The sequence below is a fragment of the Capricornis sumatraensis genome, chromosome 20 (genome assembly GCF_032405125.1).
Source record: "Capricornis sumatraensis isolate serow.1 chromosome 20, serow.2, whole genome shotgun sequence".
In the NCBI taxonomy this organism is placed as follows: Eukaryota; Metazoa; Chordata; class Mammalia; order Artiodactyla; family Bovidae; genus Capricornis; species Capricornis sumatraensis.
Window position 1 is genome coordinate 57,243,731 of NC_091088.1, and position 24,295 is coordinate 57,268,025.

Consider the following 24,295-nt stretch of genomic DNA (forward strand, 5'->3'; position numbering starts at 1 on the left):
AAGGACTGTTGAGGATTGCTGGCAAAGAAGGCTGAGTGCCGAAGAATTGATGCTTTCGAACTATGGTGCTGGAGAAGACTCTTGAGAGCCCTTTGGACAGCAAGGAGATCAAACCTGTCAATCCTAAAGGAATCAACCCTGACTATTCATTGGAAAGTGAAAGTGAAGTCACTCAGCTGTGTCCGACTCTTTGCAACCCCATGGACTGTAGCCTACCAGGCTCCTCAGTCCATGGGATTTTCCAGGCAAGAATACTGGAGTGGGTTGCCATTTCCTACTCCAGGGGATCTTCCCAACCCAGGGATCGAACCCAGGTCTCCTGCATTGTAGGCGGAAGATTTACGGTCTGAGCTACCAGGGAAGCCCCAAAGACTGATGCTAAAGCTGAAGCTCCAACATTTTGGCTGCCTAATACAGCCAAAATTGGAAAAGACCCTGATGCTGGGAAAGATTGAGGGCAGGAGGAGAAGGGAGGGACAGATGATAAGATGGTTGGATGGCATCATCGACTCAATGGACACGAGTTTGAGCAAACTCCAGAGATAGTGAAGGACAGGGAAGCCTGGTGTGCTGCAGTCCATGGGGTTTCAAAGAGTCAGACACGATTGAGCGACTGAACAATAACAACCCAGAAGCAAGGAAGAGGCCACGAAGGATTCTTCCCCAGAGCTTTAGAAGGAGTACGATTCTGCTAGCACCTTAATTTTTTTGTTTCTAACATCCAGAATATCTGTTGTTTGAAGCTACCTCGTTGGTAAGTTTCGTCACTTATCGTGGCAGTCCTGGGAAATGAAATCAGCCGGGCCTCTCAGGTCTCCTGCACTTCGCATCTGCTGGGTTGCCACTTCCAGGGTAGCTCCTTGGTTCTCTTGGCTGGTGCCTGGCTGAGATGGCTGAAACCTCTGGGGCTCTCTCTACATGTGGCATCCATGCATGAGTAGCTTGGGTGTCCTCAGAGCATGGCAGTCTTGGTGCAGGAGGACTTTGACATGGCAATCAGCCTCCCACGGTGCCACTTCCACCATATTCTAGGTTTGTAAAATTTATTATTATTTGACCGTGCTGGGTCTTAGTCGAGACATTCGAACTCTTAGTTGCAGCATGTGAGATCTAGTTACCCGAGCTGGGATCGAACCCGGGTCCCCTGCTTTGGGAGCATGTAGTCTTAACCACCGGATCACCAGGGAAGTCCAAGAGGTGATACTGACCCCATCCTTTTAGGCACCACAATGACAGTTGGTGATATATGATTTGTGTGTGAATGTGCTCAGTCATGTCCAACTCTTTGCAACCCCATGGACTGTAGCCCACCAGGCTTCTCTGCCCATGGGATTTCCCAGGCAAGAATACTGGAGAAGGCTGCCATTTCCTACTGCAGGAGATCTTCCTGATGCAGGGATCGAACCCTCGTCTCTTGCATTTCTTGTATTGGCAGGTGGCTTCTTTACTGCTGAGACATCTGGGAAGCCTGGATATATGATTTGAGAAGAACTGAAAAAGAAATCCTTTCTCTGCAAGTGGGCAGGAGGGGACAGGTTGGGAGTTTGGGATTGACATATAACACCACTAGATTTAAAACGGGGCTTCTCTAGTGGCTCAGGTGGTAAAGAATCTGCCTGTGATGCTGGGGACCTGGGTTTGATCCCTTGGTCAGGAAGATCCCCTGGAGAATGGTTCCCCATTCCAGTTTTCTTGCCTGGAGAATCCCACGGACAGAGGAACCTGGTGGGCCACAGTTCACGGGGACACAAAAGACTCAGACATGACTGAGCGGCTAACACTTTTACTTTCATGTATATGTATAACTGAATTACACTGCTGTACTCCTGAAACTGACACAACATTGTTCATCAAGTATATTCCAATATAAAATAAAAATTGAGAAGAGAAAAGAAACTCTGTCCTCCACCTGCCCCCAGATACCATGGAAAATGTTCTTTTTCTTCATAGCATTCCAGGGAAACAATTTTGTCTCTGCAGGCTTGCCTCAGCAAACCATGGAAAACATGAATTCTGCCATGTTGTGGTCAAAGAGTACCAATGAAATGGTAGTTTTCACAAAAAATAAATTAAAAAAAGAAACAAAAGAAATGGTAGTTCTGGCTTTTTCTCAGTTGGCCTGAGAGCATCCTAGGAAATATAGCCCAGCCTTTATCTCCTGCCCACAGAGCAGCAGGGGTATGAGGTCCTGTCCTTAGTCCTCATGGCAGGGCTCCCAGGAGCCATCTCCTATTCATCTCCTGTCTCAGAGCCCCCTAGGAAATGCAGACATGTCCCTTTAGAGCAACAAAATAGTCTTGACCTTTGGATGCGGGAGAAGAGACTGGAAGGTTAATGCTTGGGTCAGTGAGTTGGAAAGTTGCATTTGGAGGTCAGAAATAGATGTGGAGGTGGCTTTGGGTGGAAGGCTGCGTGGGACAGCTCCCAAGGCCGGGGTCTCTAATGCCTGGGTCCTACAATATGACCCCCTAATTCCAGGGGCCTGTGAAAAGGTGGCACCCCCCTCATTCATCCTCTCTGGAGAAGGGCAGATGCGGCCTTGTCCACTGGTTCAAAAATCTTATTTTTCATACTTTAATACTGAACTTATATTTCGGTATAAAATATTAAATAAAACAAATATTAATTAATAATAACAATAGCCACAACACTATCAATAATCACATGAGCTCTCTCCTGCTGGCCGGCAGCCTTTTGCTAGCTTTTTTCCTCTGGTTCTCACAGCTCTCTCTCTGGGCAGCTGGGAAAACTGAAGCCCAGAGAGGGCAGCCCACTGGGCTGAGGTCACACAGTAAGTTGGTAGGGCTGGGAACTGAGAGAAGGGCAAAGGGGTCCCCTGGATCCAGCCAGTGTGGTGGGAATGTGGGGTTCAAGTGCAGAGGAGAGTGGCTCCCCAAAGTCTGGCAGTCAAGAGCAGGCTGACAAAGAAGCCGAGGTGGGCAGGGCTGGTCTGGGGGGCACCCCCCTTGCGGGGCTGGGCGTCCCTGGCTGGGTGGTTACAGCCATTTCCAGTACAGCAAGAGACGTTGACGTGGGTGAGGTCGAAGGCTTCAGCCACGTGGAGGCTTTGGCACCACGAGGGGGCTGCGCAGCCTCTGATGGTGTAGCTTGGGTTCCTCAGTCCTGAAGAGAGAGAAGGACCATGTGAGACTCCGAGTTCTGGGGACTGGAAACTGGAATTCTCACTGCATGACGCGCCACCTCGTGGTGGGTGCCACCTGGAAAAGCAGCCGGTCTAAGCCGGGTGCAGGGATGCCTGGGCTTTCCCTCAGACCCTTCCAGGGGCTCTGTGAAGTCAAAATTATTCTCATAATAATGCTACAACCTCACTTGCCTTTTTTCTGTTTTTTCTCTCACAAGGGGTTTCCTAGAAACCCAAGGGCATGTGATCTTGCAACAGACTGAATGCAGAGGCAGATATGAGGGTCCAGCTGTCTTCTATGAAGCCAGACAGTAAAGAGATTGCAAAGAACAATGTCCATCTTCTCGCTCACTTTTTTTCCTTTTGGAAAATATCTCCTTTTCTTTTCCCCCATAAAAATATGTTCACATGTCATGAGTTTTCAATTGTTCTTTTAAAATGAATAAGTACATTTTAAAGTCTCTTGGTTTTCATTTCTAATGCAGTAAATAGCTACAGACGTAACTGACATAAACAGTAAGTTTTAAGAGCATCAAGGAATTTTGAGACCCCAAAGTTTGAAAAGCTCTGGAATAGAGGAACCCGCCCCGGACACCTCAGGATGGAATCTCATGAGGTCCACAGAAGTCCCACCCACCCACGGAAGCTCCACTCCCCCACAAATAAATCCACTTGTCTGTAGTGCAGATACCCACTTCCTAATGAAGGAGTCCTAAGTCCTTGCTACACTTTGCACCCTCCTGAAGGAAGTCCTACCTTTTCCAACAAGACGATCCACCTCAATTAAGTCCAGTTTCATAGGAGGTTACCTCTTGCAGAACCCCCCACACACACACACACACAACTCCCCACCCCCCTCAAGCATCCAAGTATCCTCACCTTTAGTGCCTGTCGCTTCCAGACATTGATTCATAGGGCCGCGGCAGTCAATGAGGAAAGTTTCTTCAGAGGAACACCTGTGGGCGCTGTTCCCCTCACAGCTGTAACACTGCAAGCCGTTTGGTGGCAGGTTTTGAATCTCCAGGACTTGGGAGAAGATCAGTGACAGAGAAACCAAGGAAATTAGCCCGAAGGGTTTCCCACCGTTAGGTCTCCAGGACTCCCCCTTCTCAGCCAGAGATGTCATGGCGCTCCCTTGTGGTCAGACCTTGGAACAGCACCCTCTTTGGGCAGGGGTGAGGGTTGCGGGGGTGGTTCTTTGAGGCTTGTGACAGAAATCTCCCCACGAACCCTCACCTGCCTAGACTCTGGATAAGGCGAAACAGTCCCTGCCTTCAGAGAACTTACGATTTAGAGCTACACTGTCCCTGGACTTCCCTAGTGGTCCAATGGTTAAGAATCCACCTGCCAACGCAGGGTACCTGGGTTTGATCCCTGGTCCAGGAAGATCCCACGTGCCGCGGAGCAACTAAGCGTGGGGGCCACAGCTTTGGAGTCTGGGCTCTAGAGCTGGAGAACCACCGACTACTGAACCCCGCGTGCCCTAGGGCCCGTGCCCCGCAACAGAAGCCACTGCAATGTGAAGCCCACACACTGCACCTAGAAAGTAGCCCTCTCTCTGCAGCTAGAGAGAGCCCATGGGTAGCAACAAAGATCCAGTGCGGCCATAAAAAGAAATAACAAATAAATAATAGAGCCACACTGTCCCATATGATAGGCACTAGCCACCTGTGGTTGTTTACACTGACACTAAAGTGAATATGGAATGAAATCCAAAATTCAGTTCAACTGCTCAGTAGCCATATGTAGTAGAGGCTACTCTATTGGGCAATACTGATGCAGAAATTTCCATCACCATCGAAAGTCCTGTTTGCAGAGACAGAGTAACACAAAGGGTCTAGATTATACTTGGAAGGGCAGAGTTAGGGACATCTTTCCTGAGGATGATGCTCTAAAGCTGAGACCTGATGAAGGAGAAATAGCCAGCCAGGTAAACTCCTAGGGGAGATGTGTTCCCGGTGGAGGGTACTGTATGTGCAAAGGCAATGAGGCAGACACATGCTGGGTTACAGACAGCATAATAGAAGCTTCGGACAGCATTTTAAAAGCAAGTGGAAGGCATCGAAATGTTTGAGGAAGAGGGACATGCTTTGATTTACATTAAAAAAAAAAATCACTCTTGCTGCTGTGTTGAATGTAGGCTGAAGGGGAGCAGGAGGGGCAGCAAGGTCATTGCAACAATCTAGGTGAGAGGCCATGATGGCTGGGTCCAGCGTGGTGAGCAGTGGAAGGGTTCAAGAAGATGTAGAAGCGTAAAGCACAGGTCTTGGTGAGGCTTTGATGGTCTCCTTGAATTCCCACAAAATCTTTCTTGAGAAAGGGCTTAATAGGTCCTTTTTTTTTTTTTTTCCAGAGGAGAAAGCAGAGTGGAGGGGTTTGCCTGTGAGCAACCAGCCTGAATGCACCTCTCTGCCCCCAGTCCTAGGTCTTGTGCCAGGTCCCCTGCCCCCTCACCTGGGCCCGCATTGCATTTGGTGGTGTTGCAGCACCGCAGGAAGTGGAAGGTGTGGTTGTTGTGGAATCCGGTGGGGCCTGGGCAGCCAGGAAGGATGCCGCAGCCTTTCATGTGGCGCTCATCCTCTGGATTCTCTGTGGGGACAGAGGAGGTCAGACTGTTGCTGAGGAGCTGGGACTGAATTGGTCACCTGTCCATCTTCTGCTTCATCCTTCACTATAGGACTCTCACTGTATGAGGGGCAGCCATACATCCAACCAAGAGACACAGATTCCAGCCTCCATGGGTATAGTCAGGGCTCCTCAAGTGGCACTAGTGGTAAAGAACCCGCCTGGCAATGCAAGGGACATAAGAGATGCGGGTTAGACCCCTGGGTCGGGAAAGTCCCCTGAAGGAGGGCACAGCAACCCACTCCAGTATTCATGCCTAGAGACTCCCAAGGACAGAGGAGCCTGGCGGGCTACGGTCCACAGGGTAGCCAAGAGTCAGACATGACTGAAGTGACTTAGCATGCACACATGGGCATAGTCATGTGGCTAAGTTCTGGCCAATATGATCTAAGTAAAAAGGCTTATGGGACTTGCAGAAAGGAGAAGCTTTACAAAAGCAGGGCCACCCCCCTTTTGCCCCTTCTTTGGGGCACGAGGTCTGGTGCTCAGGCAACCATCTTGGACCATGAGGCAGTCTTGCAAATGGAAGCAACATGTAAGAAACGAGAAGCCATCTGGTGACTGTAGAACTGTCTCAGTGGCCCTAGACTTCCCATCACTGGGCTTCCTGTGTGAGTACTAACTTTATACCTCGCTTACCTTCCTGTTATTTGGGGGGTTGTTGTTAAGTGCAGCCTTTGGGAAGAACAAAGCTGGGAAGGGGAGTTGCTGGCACGTTGGGGCTCACCTTTCAGGCTCCGGTGGGTTATCACATCCACGCACTGATCTCGAGATTTGAGGCATTGCATGCTCTGGTCCCAGCCCCTCTCACAGGTGAGGTCTGTCGAGGCACAGGAAGCACATTCAAGGTAGCGGTTTCTGGAAACAGTAGCATCTGGGCCTGTTTGGGGAGGAGCAGGAGGGTGAGACCCCACGGGAGGAGTCCTAGAGACCTATCTTGCTAGAGGACTCACCTGCACATCAGTTCTTCCTTATCCCACTCTTCAGCCAGTCAACAAGTTCTGCCCGTCCTATCTCCTAAATCTTCTTAGGAGCCATCCCTTCCTTTCCAGCTCCACGACCAGGTCAGACCTCCTTCAATACCAGCTTCCCCCCTGGCCTCCTGGTTTCCATTCTTGCCCTTTCCACCCCAGTGCCTCCCACATGGCCCTAGAAGGATGCTTCTAATACTCAAATCGAACCCAGTCTCTCCTCTGCTCAACTCTTGCATGGGTCTCCAGTGCCCTCAGAATAAAATCCAAGAAACTCAGGGTGGCATTCAAGGCCCATCAAAGACAGGCTCCAGGCCACCCTTCCTGCCTCCTTTCTCTCCCCCATCTGCTCAGACCCTATAGCAGCTTCCCTCAGACCCCAAGTGTAAGTGCTGACTCCCACCCAGCCTTTGCTTCTGCACAACACTTTACCCGGCTCCCTGATTTCCCTATCTCCTACTCGTTCTTCAGGAGTCGTCTTCCCTAGTTTTTACCTCCTCCAAGAAGCCCTCCTTGACCTCCCAGGCTGGATTAGGTGCCCCTCTGGGCTCTCCAATCCCCGTTCTGTCTATTTTGAATCATCTCTGTTTGTACTAAGTTCCAGGTAGAGCCTGGGCTATCTTGTGTGCCAACATGACCCAGCACAGGGCCAGGGCCAGATAAAATAGTCAATAAATATTAATTAATTGTTATTATTATTTTTTGGCTGTGCTACCAGCGTAGGAGATCTTAGTTCCCCGAACAAAGATGAAACCCGCCCTCTGAGCACTGCAAGCACGGAGTCTTAACCACTGAACCGTCAAGGAGGTCCTGCAGCAATAGGGCTTCCCACTCATGTCATACGTCAAAGTCTCACTTGACTAATCTGTGATAACTTTGCCTCTCACATGGACCTTCCCGTCCAGGCCAAGTGGATGAATTAGTTTTTCCTGGAAACACCAGAGTCATTCCTCTGCCCAGACCTTGGCTCACACCATCCCCAAGCCTGGCATGCCCTCTCCTTCCTGACCCCAGATATCCAAGGTTGAGTTTGAGCCAAGTCTTAGAGAAATTAGAGGGCTCTCTCAGCCAAGACACTTAGCCGGCAGGCCAGCAGCTGTAATTAGGTGAAGCACTTACCTTCAACGCCAAACCTTCCCCACCCCCTCCCCAAAGAAAAATAACTTAAAAGGCCAACAACCCACGTCTTCTCCAACAGCCCACGTCTTCTCATATGAACCACCATGAAAATGAAAATACAAATTGCCATCATTGCCAACATAGCTGTCTCACGTCACCCATGGGTCTCCTTCGTGAGCTCTCCTTCTTATGTTGCTCTTCTGAATGTGGATGATACCCAGGCTCTGTCTGAGGTCCTTTTTTCATTTCTCATGGTATATACTCTCTCCCATTGGATGTTATCATTGACATTGCTTCATCTCCACCTATCTGCGGAGAAATCACGAACCTCTCTCCAGGCAAGACTTTCCTCTGCACTCCACACCTGTACGCCCACGGGCCTGCTGGCGGTCCCCTGGCTATCTGTCAAACACCTGAATCTCTGCCGGGCCCAACACGACTCTCCGTCTTCTCCAAACTGCTGCTTCTCCTGAATTCCATGTCTCTGAGGCGGCCCCATCTGGCCTCCCAGGGTAGACACTTGGCAGGCTCCTTGCTCTTCCATATCTAGGCATCAATCTAAACACCCCGACTTCCCTATCTTCTGTAATCCTTTTGCCATATTGCTTCTGATCTCCATTAAGCATATTCTATTGAGTTCTTAACGTTAGACCCTGTTCTCTATTTCCTGTTGGACTCATTTTAAAATGGATTCCAGATTTCTGCTAAAAATTATCCTTTCCTCTATTTTCTTGAAGATATTGATCATAGCTATTTTAGACCTCCCCTGTCTAATAACTCCAACATCAGATTCACGACAAGTCTGTCTCTGTTGTGGGATTTTTCTCTTGGTTTCCCCAGTCAGTTCGTCCTGTTTATTTTCTTCAGGATACCTTGTATGTTTTGGTTAGATGCCAGACATAGATAACAACTTGTAAAGCTTTAAATGATTTTATCTTCTGCCAAAGAGAGATTAGGTTTTCTTCCCGTAGGAACTGGATGTAGGCATTTTTGTGCGGTGCTTAGGTCATTCAGTCATGTCTGACTCTTTGTGAATCCCATGTACTGCAGCCCACCAGGCTCCTCTGTCCACAGGGATTCTTCAGGCTGGAGGGCCATGTCCTCTTCCAGGGGGTCTTCCCAACCCAGGGATCGAACCCAGGTCTCCTGCATTGCAGGCAGATTCTTTACTGACCGGGGCTGGTCAGTTTCTGGTTTTGCCCTTATTCTTGGGGTGTGGTCTCAGAGGAAAGCCTGAGACTTTTCTTTCCAATTTGGCAGCTTCAGTCTCCCAGCATCACATGCTCGCTGGAATTCCTGCTCAGTTCTGTAGTTTCCCAGATACTATTTTCTGTAGAGTTTCTTGGAGCCTAATGCTATGCACATACGGCTCGCCAATGACTTGAAGGAAATCTGCAGATTTGGGGACTCCCTTTCCTGTGGTTCCATGCATTCCACGATTTTACTTCTCGTTTTCCAGACACTCTGGCAGCCCCAGGTTTCAACCTCTGCCTTCTCAGTCTAGCGACAATCTCTTTCTATCTGCGTTCCACTTCCCTTCCAGAGCAGTGAGTTGGCAGGTGCACTCAAGGGAAAAGCCAGCTTGTCTCTGGAATTCAACTTCTGTGCTTCCCTTATTTCAAGGATTGGAGCACCTTTACTGCCTCTCTGCATCTGCTGCTCTTGAGTGACTTCAATGATTGTTTATAATTTATCCAGCTTTTGTAGCTATCATTGGTGGTAGATAGTCGGGGGCGGTTTTGTGGGGGGGGGAAGTTGGTCTGAGACAAGTAACTCCACGAGACCAGAACTGCATACCTGCCCTCACCATCTAACCCATCATTAAGTTGTGCTTATCTGCCTGCTAAATAGCTCTTAAATCCATCCACTTTTCTCCATCTGCTGATCAGACAGACACTGTCTTCTTCTTTTTTTGTTTTTAGCCACGCCACGTGGCACGTGGAATCTTAGTTCCCTGACCAAGGACTGAGCCCATATCCCCTGCAGTGGAAGCATGAGGTCTTAACCACTGGATTGCCAAGGAAGTCGTACACTCCCTTCTTTATCTGGACAACCTCACACACCTCCAGGTTGGTCTCCCCTAATCTCAGGGACGGGGGAGCCTGGTGGGCTGCCATCTGTGGGGTTGCACAGAGTCGGACATGACTGAAGCGACTTAGCAGCAATCTACCTTCCCTCTATCATTTCTTCCTTCCAATCTGTCTTCCACTCTGAGGTCAGAATTCGTGCCTGCTAAGTCACTTCAGTCTTGCCCGACTCTCTGCGACCTAACGGACTGTATAGCCCGCCAGGCTCCTCTGTCCGTGGGATTCTCCAGACAAGAATACTGGAGTGGGCTGCCACGTTCTCCTTCAAGGGATCGTCCCGACCCGGGGATTGAACCCACATCTCTTACATGTCCTGCACTGGCAGCTGGGCTCTTTACCAATAGTGCCACCTGGGAAGCCGGAGGTCAGAATAACTTGTGCATAAACACAGATCCGATGGTGACCCTGCAGCCTTTCAGGACCTCCCAGTGCTCCTCAGATGAAGTCCATATTCCCCACGACTGTCTAGAGGGCCTTGTATAACGTGACCTTGCCAATTTCATCAGTTCCTCTTGCCCCATCTTGTCCTTCCTCCAGCCACGCTAGTTTCACTGTCTTCTGTTGCTTTTGTATCTGTTGCTCCTTCTGTCTGGAAAAACCCTTTCTACCGTCTTTTTAACAGCCTGACTCCTCCTCCCTCAAGACCCAGCTTAGCTGTCGCTTTCTAGAGAAAACCTCCTCTGGCCTGAGTCATTTATCTCCTCTAGGGTCCTACAGCCCCTCCTCATAATTATCCCAGCTCTGATCACTCCCTGCTCTCTGTTTGCCCCATCTCAGCCCTGATGATTCTGGACTGTGCTTCCCTATTACAGCTCTGACCTCTCCGGTCTGTTTTCTCTGTCAGGGTCCTGACACCTTTCTCTGTGCTTCCTTGATCCCAGCTCTGACTGCGGGCAGGGCAGTCACTGTTTGGTGATGGTCTATCCTGCCCTCTCCCCGCCTCCCACCCCTGCCATATATACACACATTACCGGACTATGAGCCCCAGAGGGGCAGGGCTCAAGGCTGCCTTGGCCATTGCTATGTCCCCAGCATCACAGAAGAACAGTTGTGTCTGATTCTTTGTGACCCCATGGACTGTAACCCACCAGGCTCCTGCGTCCATGGGATTCTTCAGGCAAGAAAAATGGGTTGCCATTTCCTCCTCTGGGGAATCGTCCCGATCCAGGGATTGAAGCCATGTCTGTTACATCTCCTGATTGACAGGTGGGTTCTTTACCACTATCGCCCCCTGGGAAGCCCATTAAAATCCCTATGTCCCCAAGATCCCCTAAAGAGGAAACACCAGGCCCAGAAGGAGGCCTTGAGGGAAATAGGTCCCGACTGGTCAATGTCCTCTGCACTGACCAGTGCTGTTAACTATTTTGGTTGTTATCACTGATTACAAGTGTTCCTGAGACTCAACGGTTACTGCTTTCCTTTGGCACATCTAACAGAAAGAGGAAACCAACATCCTCTCTCTTGTCACTTCCTTGAAAATAAACATCTGATTCAATTCCCACCAAGGGATGAAAGTTTGAGGTCGGGATCAGTGAAAAGCTAGCAGAATCAGGGCAGATGAAAAACAAGGGTAAAACTGAGTGCAGACGCAGGCGCTCTGTTGACTGATATCACTGTGACTGGACTGGTCTTAACACATTTCCTTTCTCCCCAGCACCATGGGCTCCTCCTTCCTATCCTTCCTCTCCTGTGAGAATTCGGAGGAATTTGAGCCTTTCTAAGTCTTCTTCTTACACTGACGGACCAGCACCTAAAGTCACGAAACTCTACAAAAAGCCTTGCAAAAGTTTCTTCACATTCTTTTTTCATCGCCCAACTCAAGAATTGAGTCTAGGGAACTTTACCAGCCCATGGCAGCCTGTCTGGCTCCCTCCTCTTTTGACTTCCTTTAAGGACTTTGAGTCGCTGGCATCACTGGTCTTTGTATCTTGGTCCCTTGCTAAGATATGAAGCATCTGTTGCCTGAACCATCTCCTGTCCCATGAGAAAAATGAGATGGCAAATTGTCAGTGAGATAACTCACCCACCACTGAAATGGGTGCATGTATACACAGCTTCTTAAAGGCCGGTGATGTATCTTATAAATGACAACCACACACACAGAGACACACAAGCAGTGCGGGATGGGATAGGATGAGATGAGTCTGTAGTTGGGAGTGGGGCCAGTGACAGTTTGAGATGAGCTGAGATTGATTGGGGGATGGGATTAGAGATGTGTTCAGGAGGAGGATGGGTTTGACTTGGAGAATGTTGGGGATAAAATGAAGTTGGGGAAGGGATTGGGGTTGGGGATGGAAATGGAGTCAGGTTGGAGATTTGTTTAGGATAAGGAAAGGTTTTAGCTGGGGGATCAGTCCTGGGGTAAGGCATGGAGCTGGGGTTGGGGTGGCCCCAGATTGGGGATAAGACCAGGGTGATGTTAAGACTGGGATGGGGATGTTTTCAGGTTGGGGATGGCAAAGGCTGCCCTACTTACCAGGGTTGGGCTTGTTGCACAAGTCTGACCCGCACACGGCTTCTGAAAGGGTGATGATCTGATTTCCAGCCCGATAGCTCATGGACCTGTTGGTCTTGTCCCGATGGGTACAGCCTTTTCTCATCACATTCATCTTGTTGCTGGCTATGAGGAATGTCTTTTTGTCACCCCCAGAAACTCCCCTGGACCCAACCAGCCTCTGACACTCCTGGTTATAAAGTCACCTGCTCCCAGGACCGACCCCTGCCAGGCCTCTTCTCTTAATTGAGTCCAACTCTGTCTTTTCTAGACTTACCCATCCTCCCCATCAACCTCTATACCAGAAGCCTACTCTCTCTTAATGACAACACTGTACCTGGGACATTCTGGATCCATCAACTCCTCCCTCCCAGCTTGGAGATCTTAACAGAGAGAGGCCTCTAGTAGGAATCTTTAAAGGAAAATGCTTTGAGCTTACCAAAAAGTACAAGAGAATGATATAATAAATACTGTGCACTAGTCACAAAACTTTATAAAATATTAGTATTTTGTTATATTTGTTTCAGATTTTAAAAAAAATAAAAAGAGAAACCAAGTTTAAAAGATAGTTAAAGCCTCCTGCTTACTGCCCTCCTCCAAATCCCATTTCTCTTATTCCCTGTCTGAAGGCAACCACTGATATAAGTAATTCTCACCGCTGTGTATGCAGAATATATGTTATTGCTTATTTTTACTGTTAAATACTATTTCTAGTAAAGTGTCCAACTCTGCGACAAGCCTTTTTTTCCCTCTTTCAATCTTACATTTTTGAGATGTATCCAGGTTAATACTTACAGCCTTGTGTGTGTGTGTGTGTGTGTGTGTGTGTGTTAGTCGCTCAGTCGTGCCCGACTCTGTGACCCCCATGGACTGTAGCCCTCCAGGCTCCTCTGTCCATGGAATTCTCCGGGCAAGAATACTGGAGTGGGTTGCCATTCCCTTCTCCAGGGGATCTTCCCAACCCAGGGATTGAACCTGGGTCTTCCACATGTCAGGCAGATTCCCTATCATCTGAGCCACCAGGGAAGTCCCCGACAGCCCCAGTTCCTTCATTTCAGCTGCCGGGGCGGGGGGGGTATAATGTGTGATTATACTTACAGGTTTCTCCTCTGCTGACCCTAAGTTCAGTCTCCAGTTTTCTGGGTCACAAATATGAGGACTAGGAACATCCTTTCACATGTGTCTCAAGGCAAGTGTGGCTAAGGTTCTTTGGGGTCTCTACATTCCTTGAAGTTTAACTGCTGCTGGTAGGCTATGTTAATCTTTATTTGTATCAGATATTGCCACGTGGCTCTGTTCCGCGGATGAACAAATTTACCTCCCTAACAGCAGAGCCCGCAGTTCCACAGCCTCATCGATCTCAGTACCGTCAGATTCTTAAACGCTCGTCCATCTGGTGGGCGTGTTACGGGTCTCAGTAACACGTTTTTTTTTTTTTTTTCTTGCGTATTTCCCTGATAACTCGTGAGATAAGGTTTCTCGGTCCCTCGCTTTCCCTTCCCCAGCTCACCTTCCCACACACTCAGGACCGTGGTTCTGCAGAGGTCCTGACCGGGAGCACACTCTTCAACACTGCAGCTCGTTGCGTTCTTACACTGGACGCATCGCAGGCCCCAAGAGGCTGGGGGCAGAGGGAGGGGACGAAAGAAGAGGTGTTATTGCTCTGAGCCAGGATCCTTGCCCGCTCCGAATTCCGAGTCCCCTACCGAGTTATTACTCATTCTCCCGCGGTCCAGAAAACTTTCTGAGTTATTCATTACCTAACCAACTCTCAACTCCTACCCCCCCCACCCCGCCCTCGCAGTTCCAACTCAACTTCCTTTCATTTTTCGACCCGTTTTCCATTTTCCAAAGAAAGGAGGTAAGAGGTCCCGTCGGCTAGGGTATAGTGAAAGGGGAGGAGCCTCGGTACAAGCCCTGCTTCCCTGGCCCCTGGCTCTGCCCGACTCAGCCTGACTCTCTTTAGACCTTGTGTACAATGAGGCGCTGTCCTCCCCGTCTTAAGAGCGTGTGTGCGGCGGGGCGGGGGTCGGAGGGGAGGGATCTGATAGAGAGCAGGGGGCTGTGGGAGCCACTGCGACTCAGAATCCCACCTACAAAGGCGGGCTATGTGACCTCGGACCAGTTAGTTAACTTCTCTTTGCCTGTTTCTCCGTAAAAAGGGGTTAAAATAGTTCTGCCCACCCAGTCGGAAGTTGCACGGAAGAATCTTAGAAGAGAGTCCGGCATAAAGAGCGCATTCACCAGATGATGGCTGTCGTTAAGCTCCTTTGCTCAATAAAGATTTCCTGAGCGGCTACTGTGTGCCCGGTTCTGTACCGCGGGGGGCGGGGCGCCGAGAACCGGAGAATTATTTGATTGTGGGGTGGGGGCTGGGGATTGAGCCCTCCTTCTCCAAGTCATCAGATTCTGAGCTCTCTTCCCCTCTCCCTTTCCCGCCGTCAGACCCCAGGCCCCAGCTTAGAGGTCCGGGCACCTTGCCCCTACCTGGAATGTAGGTGTGAACCAACAGCAGTAGCAGCAGCGATTTTTGGTCCATGTCCGACGGTGGCTCCTGCTCGCGATCTCCCTGCGCCTCTCAGTCTGGCCCCCGGAAGGAGACAGTTTTGTGGCCCTGGGGGCTCCTCCCAGAAGTTTGCGAAAGAGCGAGTCAGCCCCAGATGCGTCCCCCGCCTCCCCTCCCCACCCCTCCCGGACCTTCCTCAAAAGCTTCCTTTACCAGGGTGTGGCTAGCTGGGGGTACGGGGGCTGACCCTGCTCTGACTCACGTTGGCGGTAGTCACAGCTATCCCCGGATTGCCTGGGTGTGAATTCCACTTTTCTCTCAATGCCACATCACCTAGAGGAAGGGACCTCACTCTTTAAATTAAAACTTATCCCTTCGGGAATTTTGTGACTATTAGATATTACGAGGCTTTCCTTAGTCTTGTTAGGAAGGATCGTGGTTATATGGGAAAGTTTCTTTTTCATTTAGAGCTGCCGGCTGAAATATTTGGGGGTGAAATAATACAGTGTCTCCAATTTACTTTAAAACATTTCAGCCAAGAAGCAGATATTGCTGTTATGACAATGGTTTTGTGGTTATGCAGAAAACTTGTTCTTGTATTCTACAGATGCTGAAATATTTAGAGGCTGAATGTCATTGTTGCAGTTGCATTTGCCTTAAAATACTTTAGGAAAAAAAGAAAGGCAAAATATCATTGTTTAGTTGCTGAGTCGTGTCTGACTTGTTGCAGTCCCACAGACTGTAGCCCACCTGGCTCCTCTATCCATGGGATTTCCCAGGCAAGAATACTGGAGTGGGGTGCCATTTCCCCCTCCGGGGGATCTTCCCAACCCAGGGATTGAACCCAAATCTCTGCACTGGAAGGCAGATTCTTTACCACTGAGTCACAGTTATTTCTGTATTTTAATGTTTATTTGGCTGCACTGGGTCTTAGTTCTGGCATGCAGGATCTCCAGTCTTCTCTGAGACCAGACTGTGGGGGTTCCAGTTTCAGCTAGTCATTAGCTGTGCGCTCTTGCGTATATCACTAAACCTCTGAGATTTTGGGTTGTAGCATGTGGGATCTAATTCCCTGACCAAGGATTGAACCCAGGCTCCCTGAATTTGGGAGCCCGGAGTTTTAGCCACTGGAACACCAGGGAAGTCCCCATAATAAGCTTTTAAAAGAGAAAAATAAAATACAAAACATGAAATAGCCTCTCCCTCCCAGTCAGAGCAATTTAATGCGGTAGAATTAAATGCCTGAAATGGTCACTGGCCCACATGGAGTGCCTCAACAACCTCTGTCAACATTTACCAAGGACCTGCTCTCTGCCAGGCACTGGTCCAGAAGCTGTGGACGCAGCAGAAATGTCCCTGACCTTGTGACAGCAGGGAGTAACTATGTATTACCTGGTCTATCGCTGTCAGACTGTGATAAGTAAAATGCAGAAAAACAAATCGGGCTGAAGGAGGTGCCAGGGTACAAGTGAGGTGAGGTTGGTTTTAGGCCAGGTAATCCTGGAGGGCTTTCTTGAGGAGGTGACATTTGAACAGAGGCTGAATGCAGAGAGAATAGACGTTCAGACAGATGGTCCAGGAAGAGTTCCAGGGAAAGGAAACAGTTAGTACAAAGGCCCTGGTGTGGGAGCGGGCCTGATGAGACCTAGGAACAGCAGAGAGGCCAGTGTAACTGGAACAGAATCAAGAGGGACACAGTAGTAGGCTGTAAGTAAGCAGCAGGTATCTCTACCACTGCAATAATGATTAAACTATTGTTATTCTTACTAATGTATCAAAGCCTTAAGGTAATCACTTTAATATAAGAAAAGGACTTCCCTTGTGGTCCAGTGGTTAAGAATCTGATTGCTAATGGAGGGAACATGACTTCATTCCCTGGTCCAGGAAGATTCCACATGCTTTGGGGCAACTAAGCCCAAGCCCTGCAGCTACTGAGCTCGAGGGCCACAACTAGACAGTAGCCCTGGATCTCTGCAACTGGAGAAAGCCCACGTGCAGCCGCGAACACCCAGTTCAGACAAAAATAAATGAATGAATTAATAAAAAAAATAAGGTAAGAAAAATCTCAAAGAAATTCTCTTTTCTAAGAGGCAGTATACCTAGTGATTCAGAGTGTGGGGGCTGAGATCAGGCTGCGGGGGGTCCAGTTTCAGCTACTCACTAGCTGTGTGGCAGGTTACTTAACCTCTCTGGGCCTCAAGTCCCCTGTCTGGAAAGGGAAGCTAATTGCCTCCCTCCCACAGCTGGTGAGCTAGAGACAGAAAAGTGTACATTCTTGCACAGTGCCTGGCGCTGTGCTAGTGCTCAATAATAATAATAATAGCAAGTGCTCAGTAATAATAATAATAGCAAGTGCTCAGTAATAATAATAATAGCAAGTGCTCAATAAGAAAGTCACTGCCACTGTTATCCCTGTTGGATCCAGATTCTAGACCCTGGTCCTGCGTTTCCTCTCTGTGGGTAGGATAGGGCAGGAAGTGGAACTATCATGTTGACTCACGAGGACAGCAGTTGTCGTGCTGACGACAGCAGGATAGTACAGCTCAACCGACATCCTCATCGCCAAGCGTCAGTCTCCTCATGTGGAAAATTCAGGCCCTCTTGGGGTTGGCTTGAAGACTGAATGAGATACTGATGCAGATGAGGTGGGGAGATAGAAAGCCGGGGTGTTGGCCCAGGTGGCCTTGAGACCCAGTTCAGCCCCTTGCTCCTGGGGGACCCTGGGCAGGTGGCTTCACTCCATGGATCCTTGCTTTTCCCAGCTGTGAAATGGGTCTGGGGCGGGTGGAAGCATCTCTCGGTGAAGAGTAGCTTCAGGTTTGTTAGTTCACGGAGCTGTGTGTTCTGGCGCCACCACTTCCTGGCCGGATGACCTCATCACTACGGACTATGAGTTCCTCTTTTATTTGAAGACAGAGAAATAACTCGGAGCCCTCCCATCCTCCCACCCCAGACTGCTCTAGTTTTCTGAAATCTGTCCATCTGTCTCTCCCTTTCTGTGTCTTTGTCTTTTTTTTGTTTGGCTGTGAAGCATATGGTACCACAGTTCCTGGACCTCACCCCCACAGTGGAAGCACAGTCGTAACCACCGGATGGCCAGGGGCAAGTCCCTCTTTGTCTTTTTCAATATGTCCGTTTTGCTCCTTTCTTTCTTTTAAATATTTATTTATTTGGCTACACCAGGTCTTAGTTGCAGCAGGAGAACTCTTAATTGTACCATGTGGGATCCAGTCCCCAATCAGGGACTGAACCCGGGCCCCCTGTGTTAGGAGCATGGAGTCAGCCACTGGATCACCAGGGAAGTCACTCCTTTTCTCTGTCTCTCCCTGTCTCTCCGACTCTGTCATCCACTTCTGTGTCTCTGGCTCTTTCTCCCTCGCTGTCTCTGTCTCTGACTTGTTCTAAGTGACACACACTGTGAGGTCCAGTGACGTGTTATGGGAGGAGAAGGGCAGGAGGCTGGAACGTGGACAGTTCCAGAAAAAAAACAAAAACGCAGGAATGCCAGCTCCTTCCTCCTCTGACTCACGTGGGCCTCACCCCGCTCCTACCTGCCTGTGGGGTCCTGGGTGAGGTCCAGAGGGTTTCGGGGGGTTCCCAGGGCTGGGGAGAGGAAAATCTCCTGCAGAAATATAGAGGGAGAGGGATCGAGAGATAGAGGCAGACAGAAAAGGAGAAGAGAGGGAGAGCGCCAGGGGCCAAACACAGCCAGACTCAGGGGAGATCGGAGAGGGACGCAGAGACTCGACACACGCTTTAAAATACGGCTTCTCTGGTGGCTCAGTGGTAAAGAATCCTCCTGCCAATGCAGGAGATGTCGGTTCAGTCCCTGGGTCGGGAAGAGCCCCTAGAGAAGGAAATAGCAACCCACTCCAGTATTCTTGCCTGAGAAATTCCATGGACAGAGGTGCCTGGCGGGCTATACAGTCCATGGGCTCTCAAAGGAGTCAGACACGACTTAGTGACTAAACAACAACAATATTTAAAATAGATAACCAGCCAGGACTTACTGATAGCGCAGGGAACTCTGTTCAGTACTCTGTAATAATCTGAATGGGAAAAGAAACTGAAAAAGAATAGATGTATGTATCAGTTCAGTGCAGTTCAGTTCAGTCTCTCAGTCATGTCCGACTCTTTGCGACCCCATGGACTGCAGCACACCAGACCTCCCTGTCCATCACCAACTCCTGGAGTTTACCCAAACTCATGTCCATTGAGTGGGTGATGCCATCCAACCAACTCATCCTCTGTTGTCGCCTTTTCCTCCTGCCTTCTGTCTTTCCTAGCATCAGGGTATTTTCAAATGAATCAGCTCTTCGCATCAGGTGGCCAGAGTATTGAAGCTTCAGCTTCAACATTAGTCCTTCCAAAGAATATTCAGGACTGATTTCCTTTATGATGGACTGGTTGTATGTCCTTGCAGTCCAAGGGACTCTCAAGAGTCTTCTCCAACACCACAGGTCAAAAGCATCAATTCTTCGGCACTCAGCTTTCTTCACAGTCCAACTCTCACATTCATACATGACAACTGGAAAAACCATAGCCTTGACTAGACGGACCTTTGTTGGCAAAGTAATGTCTCTGCTTTTGAATATGCTGTCTAGGTTGGTCATAACTTTCCTTCCAAGGAGTAAGCTGCAGTCACCATCTGCAGTGATTTTGGAGCCCCCCCCCATAAAGTCTGTCACTGTTTCCCCATCTATTTACCATGACGTGATGGGACCAGATGTGTGTATAGGTATAAGTGAATCATGTTGCTGTACCACTAAAATTAGTACAACATTATAAATCAACTATAGTCCAATATAAAATAGAAATTTTTTTAAATGCCCAGATTCTGAAGATTGGCTGCACAACAATGTGAATGTATTTAAGGCTACTGAATAGTACCCTTAACATGACAAATTTTATGTTATATGCATTTTATCAAAATTAAATATTTTTTCATTGCAAAAGAAGACCAAAGCTGAGAGCCCAGGACAGAGGCAGAGAGAGATTAACAGAGTTTGCTAGAAGGACCCTCTGCTGCCTTCAAAGAGAGAGAAGTGGAGGCAGATTGACAGACACTCTGTGTGTGTGTGTGTGTGTGTGTGTAATCCCCTCCGCCTCTTGCCATCTGACTGAGGAAGTGACCCCCTCTGGCCTGGGCTGATGGTGGAGGTAGGGCTGTAGCTATTACCTTCCCAACTCCAGGAGGCCTCACAGGCAATACACATGGGCTTTCCCATCCTGGCCTGGCTACCTCCCAGATGGGGGACATCTCTCAGGCCCTCGCCTTTCCTCTACAAAAATGAGGGGCAAAAGAGGACCTATCCTCGGCAGCAGCAGAGCTGGGAGACCCTGAAGTCCACACCCCTTTCCCCCCCTTTTCCAGATAGACAAACTGAGGCCCAAAGCGGGACGCTGTGAATGAGGACCTCCGCCTCTCGGTTTGACGGGGCTCTGTAGCCTTGCAGGGAGTGGTCTGAGTGCTTTATCTATATAACCTGGTGAATCCTCACAATCCCCTGTTTCACAGTTGAGGAAACTGAGGTTCCGAGAGGTGTAGTAGGCTTGATCAGGTGGCCTTGGCCCGAGACAGCCTGGAACGGGGCTTGGGTTCCCAGCCAGACACTGAGGCCAGGTCGCGGCGGTGAGAGCACCAGATCCTAGCCACTAGACCGGTGGTCAGTGACAAGGGTCCTGGCCCTTTGGCTCTGCAGAAAATAATTTCCACCAAGACAGAAAGTCGTGACGCAGGTCAAGTATTTATTAAGAGGAAAAAGAGTACAGTATGTGTGGAGAGGCACGCGGAGGGACTCAGAGAGAGAGTTCTTGAGTTGCACCTTCGTGCAGTTTGAATTACTTTCATGGGGCACTTCTTCCGGGTTTCCTTTGGCCGATCATTTTGACTGGACTGGTTCACAGTCCGTAGGTGATGCGTCTTAGGATCTTCCCATGTGTGCACACGCATCTCTTAGCCAAGATGAATTCTACCAAAAATGTGTATGAGTAGAGAATATCTGTTGTCGTAACTCCCCTTTGGCCTCCAAGGAGCAATCTCCTGACTTTGAGAAAAAGAAATGTGTGGTCTAGGCAGGGCCTGACCTCCTCTCTTAATTGTCCTGCTATTCTCCTCTTGGAGTTTCAGCCCACAGGGGATGAATCTTCAATCACTTTACCCTGGGCAGGAGGGAGGCACGCATCTATCTCTTGCCTTAGGCTGAGCAATGACCTCCCAAGAGATACAGGTCCTAAGCTCTGTAACCTGTGATGTTACCTCATGTGAACAAAGGGGCTCTGCAGATGCGACTAAGTCAGGGAGCTTAAGGTGGGGACATCCCTTATCCTGAAGATCTGAGTGGGCCCTACGTGTAACCACAAGTGTCAGCATAGAGGGGAGCCAGGGGAGGCAGGCGACTACAGACAGAGGGAAGGAAACTGGGGTCAGAGAAAGAAGACCTTTTGCTTCTGGCTTTGAAGATGGAGGAAGGGGCCACAAACCAAGGAATCGAAGAGGGGCAGCTCTCACTACTAAAAAAAAAAGGCAAAGAGATCACTGAGCCCCTACAGTTTCTGGAGGGAGTGCCATCCTGCTAACCCCTTGGTCTGGACCCCTTAGGACTCATTTCAAGGGTTTCTCATGTGGTCCAGTGGCTAAGCCTGCCCTCCCAATGCAGGCAGCCCTGTTTCCAACCCTGGTCAGGGAACTAGATCCCGTATGCTGCAGCTAAAGATCCTGCATGCTGCAACTAAGACCCAGCGCAGTCCATAAATAAAAGATATAAAGTATAAATAAATATAAATGAATATATAAATGTGCAATTACGTGTAAAAAAACTCATTTCAGACTTTCAACCTCCTGTGCTGTAAGAGAATATATTCCTTTTGCTTTAAAGCAGTAAGTTGGTGGTAATTTATTATGGCAACAATCACAAATGAATACCAGAGGTTATTGGACTTCCCAGGTGGCTCAGCGGTAAAAAAAATCCACCCACAATGCAGGAGACAGAGACGTGGATTAGAGCTCCTGGAGGTCTAGAAGATCCCCTGGAAGAGGAAATAGCAACCCACTCCAGTATTCTTGCCTGGAGAATCCCATGGACAAAGGCGCCTGGTGAGCTACAGTCTGCGGGGTTGCAAAGAGTGGGGCACGACTTAGGGACTGGGCACACGTAAGAGGTTAAGTTACCTGCCTGTGATGACTTGTAAGTACAGAGTCAGGATTTGGACCCAAGGCTCTGCGGCTCACACTTATAACTACCATACTGGGTTTGGGTAACTACTGTGCTGTCCTGGTGGGGCAAGAACCAGGGGCGGGGAGCCCCCAGCCTCTTTCCAGACCAGCCTCCATTAGTCCTCTTTGCCACGCTTCCCCCTGATTTCATGACATTGCAGTGGCCTGGAGAGAGGATGGGAGCCAGAGGAAAAACATTTGCTGAGTTTGTGCAATGAAAGATTTTCCTACCTCTTGCTCTTAGCAGCTTACGTTTCCCCACTTAGGTAACAGTAGCAGAAATAATCATTGTGATCTGAGAGTTCATATTGCTAATAGATTAAAAGCTCCAATCAGGGGCTGAAGGGTGTGCCTATTTAAAAAAAAAAAAAGAAGAAGCAAACAAGGAAAAAGATATGCTGAAGTTCTAACTCCCTGTACTCAGAATGTGACCTTATTTGGAAACAAGGATGTTGTTGCTGATGTAATGAGTTAAGATGAGGTCAGAGTGGAGAGGAAAAATAAAAGTGTCAGTCACTCGGTCGTGTCCGACTCCTTTCGACCTCATGGACTGTCGCCCACCAGGCTCTTCTGTCCATGCATGGATTTCTCCAGGCAAGAGATACTGGAGTGGGTAGCCATTCCCTTCTCCATGGGATCTTCTGGACTCAGGTGTTGAACCTGGGTCTCCGGCATTGTAGGCAGATTCCTTACTGTCTGAGCCACCAGAGAAGACCCGTAGTAGAGTAGGGTGGTCCCCTAATCCAATGTGAATGACGTCTTTATAAGATGGTGGTCATGTGACAACAGAGACCCAGGGAGAAGACCCATGTGATGCTGAAAGCAGAGATTGGAGTTATAAACTGCCAGCCAAAGACTTCTAGCAAATCACTAGAAGCTGCCAAGAGGCAAGAAAGGATCCCTTGACTGGTTGCGGAGAGAGCACTGTCCTGTCAACACCTCCGTTTTGGACTTCCAGCCTCTAGATGGCAAGATAATACATTTCTGCTCTTTCGAGTCACACAGTTTGTGATACTTTGGTGTGGCAGCCACAGGACATGGATATAGCTCCTGTGAATTGACAAAAAATTAGGAAAGGATGGAAGAAGACACACAATGGCAAAACTCCCCTGGTAATCCAGTGGTTAAGAATCTGCCTGCCAATGCAGGAGATGCGGGTTCAATCCCCAGGTAGGGAAGATCCTCTGGAGGAGGAAATGGTCACCCACTCCAGTATTCTTGCCTGGAGAGTCGCATGAACAGAGGGGCCTGGCGGGCTGCATACAGTCCATGGGGCTGCAAAAGAGTCGGATGCAGCTGAGCACACACAGGATGGTGTCCTGCCACACCCCTTTCTCCTAAGGTCGGCAAAAATAAAACACCTGGATGATGCACAAAGCTAGGGAGTCTATGGGGAAATGGGCACTCCCCACACTACTGACAGGAGTGTAAACAGACGGGCGTTTGGCAATTGCTCTCAAATTTACAATGTAGAAAACTCTCCTGATGTTGCAAAACCACTTCACCGCTTCTGGGAACGCGGAACTCTGTACCTACGTTCTTCACCGCAGCCGTTTGTAATTACAGGGAACTGTACAAGGGGTTTGTACCAAACTGTACAAGAGGTATGGAGAAGGAAAGGGCAACCCAGTCCAGTGTTCTTGCCTGGAGAGTCCCAGGGACGGGGGAGCCTGGTGGGCTGCCGTCTATGGGGTCGCACAGAGTTGGACATGACTGAAGCGACTTAGCAGCAGCAGCAGCAGTACAAGAGGTATGCTTATCCAACAGGAAAAAGAAAAGAGGAAATTATGTAATTCAGGTTACCTGATTGTCAGGTGGAAAAATCTAGGGGCAGAATTGTGTGTATCATATACTGTTGTTTGTCTATAAAAGGGGGGGTGGGTGCGTGCTCATTTGTGTCCAATTCTTTATGACCCCCTGGACTATAGCCTGCCAGGCTTCTCTGTGGTGCTTTCCAGGCAAGAATACTGGAATGGGTTGCCATTTCCTCCTCCAGGGCATCTTCCCAACCCGGGGATTGAACCTGCATCTCCTGCTTTGGCAGGAGGATTCTTTATCACTCAGCTCCCTGGGAATATTTGCTTGGACATGCATTAGAGAATTGCCCTGAGGTCCCCCACCTCCAGGTTTTAAAT

At 49.1% G+C, this 24,295-nt stretch overlaps 1 protein-coding gene across 4 annotated transcripts; it reads right to left on the minus strand.

Moving 5' to 3' along the window:
* Positions 1-1,814: 1,814 nt before the first annotated feature.
* PLAUR (plasminogen activator, urokinase receptor) lies at positions 1,815-14,999 on the minus strand. Of its 4 annotated transcripts, none has more exons than XM_068992045.1 (7): positions 14,926-14,999; positions 13,949-14,059; positions 12,421-12,564; positions 6,477-6,647; positions 5,597-5,722; positions 4,022-4,168; positions 1,816-3,123 (listed from the first exon to the last, which is right to left on the minus strand). In XM_068992045.1, the coding sequence occupies exons 1-7, from the start codon at positions 14,975-14,977 to the stop codon at positions 2,870-2,872; spliced, it is 1,005 nt and encodes a 334-aa protein (XP_068848146.1). In that variant the 5' UTR covers positions 14,978-14,999; the 3' UTR covers positions 1,816-2,869. The 4 variants fall into 4 exon arrangements, with proteins under 4 accessions (XP_068848147.1, XP_068848146.1, XP_068848148.1 ...); XM_068992044.1 differs by having other exon boundaries at positions 1,819-3,123; positions 5,597-5,731; positions 6,495-6,647; XM_068992046.1 differs by lacking the exon at positions 5,597-5,722 and having other exon boundaries at positions 1,815-3,123; positions 6,483-6,647.
* Positions 15,000-24,295: the final 9,296 nt, after the last annotated feature.

Bases quoted from the DNA above. Each gene is read 5' to 3' on its own strand.
- PLAUR (XM_068992045.1), bottom strand. From the start codon at position 14,977: ATGGACCAAAAATCGCTGCTGCTACTGCTGTTGGTTCACACCTACATT. The intron at 6,648-12,420 runs GTAAGTAGGGCA...CTCCCCAAACAG, and splicing joins GTGCAACAAGCCCAACCCTG to GCCCAGATGCTACTGTTTCC. The intron at 4,169-5,596 runs GTGAGGGGGCAG...TCTTCTCCCAAG, and splicing joins CAAATGCAATGCGGGCCCAG to TCCTGGAGATTCAAAACCTG.